The sequence below is a fragment of the Phaethon lepturus genome, unplaced genomic scaffold (assembly GCF_000687285.1).
Source record: "Phaethon lepturus isolate BGI_N335 unplaced genomic scaffold, ASM68728v1 scaffold30323, whole genome shotgun sequence".
Taxonomy (NCBI): domain Eukaryota; kingdom Metazoa; phylum Chordata; class Aves; order Phaethontiformes; family Phaethontidae; genus Phaethon; species Phaethon lepturus.
This window is the reverse complement of record NW_010528839.1, coordinates 5,116-7,307: the sequence shown is the minus strand read 5'-3', so window position 1 is coordinate 7,307 and position 2,192 is coordinate 5,116. Positions and strand designations below refer to the sequence as shown.

General features: G+C 39.8%; 1 protein-coding gene across 1 annotated transcript in view; it reads right to left on the bottom strand.

Moving 5' to 3' along the window:
* Positions 1-1,460: 1,460 nt before the first annotated feature.
* Positions 1,461-2,192, bottom strand: part of BAG2 (BCL2-associated athanogene 2) — a 4,467-nt gene continuing 3,735 nt past the window's right edge. The window contains 1 exon segment of the mRNA XM_010283782.1: positions 1,461-2,192. This exon segment is cut by the window's right edge and continues 32 nt beyond it. Within this exon segment, the coding sequence (XP_010282084.1) occupies positions 1,910-2,192 (283 nt within the window). The 3' untranslated portion in view covers positions 1,461-1,909.

Sequence of the window (2,192 nt, the reverse complement as noted above, 5' to 3'; positions counted from 1 at the left end):
AGCAGAACTGACTAAACTTGGTCAAAAAAGTAAAAATTAACCTGGACCAGAAGAAATACCGCTCTCGTTGCGAGGAGAAAGATGCATCATTACCAATGAATGACTGACTTTACTTACTCGTATTTGCAAGGTCAAGTGAATCTCAATGGTTAAAACAGAAAATGTACATAACTGTTTTTATCACCGTTGTGATCTCAAGTAAATGTAATATATTTTTAGGGAAAAACAAAAAGCCACCATAACTTGGGGTAAGTCCTCGAGTGGAAAAATAAATGTTTAAAACTAAATATTCTGTGTATGCCATTCCTGTAAAATCCCTGCAAGTTAATTCTGCTGTTCTCTTGTAAGTGACATTAGTTGTATCATGCAACTTAACTTAAATGTGTTTATTTGCTTACTGTTTGGTCTCACACAGGTTGCTACTTTTGTGATTATATTAAACTCTCAGTTGCACTAAATCGCCAAAAAATTGCTGTAAGCCTATAGCTGTGCACCCCGAGTCTGCTCAGGAACCTGTCTGTGCCCCATTCTAGCCCGTGGTGTTGCAAACAGTTGGGATCCAAGGCCATGCATGAGGACACCCTCAAAGGAATGAGCGCAGGCACGCCCATCTAATCAAAATGCTGCTTCCGAGCTCCTGCCTCTGGTTTCTCCACCACAGCGTTCATGTACAACATATGCATTCTGTTCTGGCTCATACAGTGACAAGGTTTAAGTCAATGTTTGTAGACAGTGGAAGTGGCATTGAAATACTGCTAATCTAACAGAGAGGCCTGATGCATTTTCTGAAAAGAAATAGGTAAATAGTCACTGATTTAAAAATAATAATCTTTTTTTCTTTTTAGTAGAACAGAACTTGCAGCATCTCAGTCTGCCTCTTTACCCAGGTAGCTCAGGAATCTGGGAAGTAACATGCTCCTGCTTCCGCTTGTGTGGAGTTTTGCACACAGAAAAACAATTTGCTTGCTTAACACCTCTCCCCAGTAAGGATTAAGTAGCAATGTTTTAGGGAAGAAAAAAATCTTAAAAAGTGGGAGAAAACTCCCATTTTTATGGTTGCACAGTTTTAGGTCAGGGAAATGCTGAACTACAGTGAAATAAATGAAGACCATGAGAAAACAGGAGCTTTGACACAGGTAGGACTGTGTGAAAGAAACTTTAAGGACAGTATTACTGGTTTTACAATTAGATTGTTGGGATCTTTGGTGGATGGGGCATGTCAGTATGCAGTCTTAAAGCACAGGAGAAGACCTGGTGTCAAATGACCCAGGATTTAAGAAAGTGGAAAGCAAACAGAAGCAGGAATTTTACAAATAAGCCAGTACCTTATGTCAACATAAGTCATTTCTGCAGTCTCTGCTACAAATTTGAGGTGTCTTCCTCTTGAAAGTACCATGATCTGCTTATGATAAATGCTAATGAGCAGGACAGTTTGTTGTTTATGAAAATACATTATACAGTTTATTAACGTTTTTGATTTATTGCCATGATTTGTCTTTTTTCCCCAGAAGTCTAGTTTGCACACAATGTATACAGCACAGAAAAGCTGAAACCTCACTATATGACAAAACAGCTTTAGTTTAAAAAAAAACACAAACCCCAGAGAATGGAAGAAAGGCTAGACTTTGACGGTTTCTGACAGTTCAGCAGAAGCACAATTACAATTTGCAGTAGAGCGGCATTGACTCTACTGGAGAACTCCTGATAGCATTCTTTATTGCCAAAAGAAAACGCCAATGCTACCAAAACCCATTAAATGCTCGCACCTCGCAATCAAAGATACTTTGGTGAGCGTGCATGCGTATATACGCGCGTGCTTGTACAGAGAATCTTTTTTTCTTCGTTTCCGTGTGCTTTTCATGGAGATTTGCTCATCCTGCCATTTGCCAGAAGCAGCCAGGAGGGTAGTTTAATCCTGTTTGCTGTTGCAAGACTGTCGAACAGATGACTTCTGATGCTCCAACAAAGTGATTGACTTTTCCGAATTTTCTAAGTTTCTGAGCAGAGTCTCTAGCCGCCTTTTGATTTTCTTCTGATCTTCAATGGCACAACCGATTACCACAGACTGAAATTTCTGATCGATGGGTCCTGCTGGCACATCAGATGTGCACGCACCGTAAAGCGACATTAAGCGGATTTTGGCGTCTTCCAAGTCATCTAGAAGTTTATTGACGATTTCATCAATCATCTTC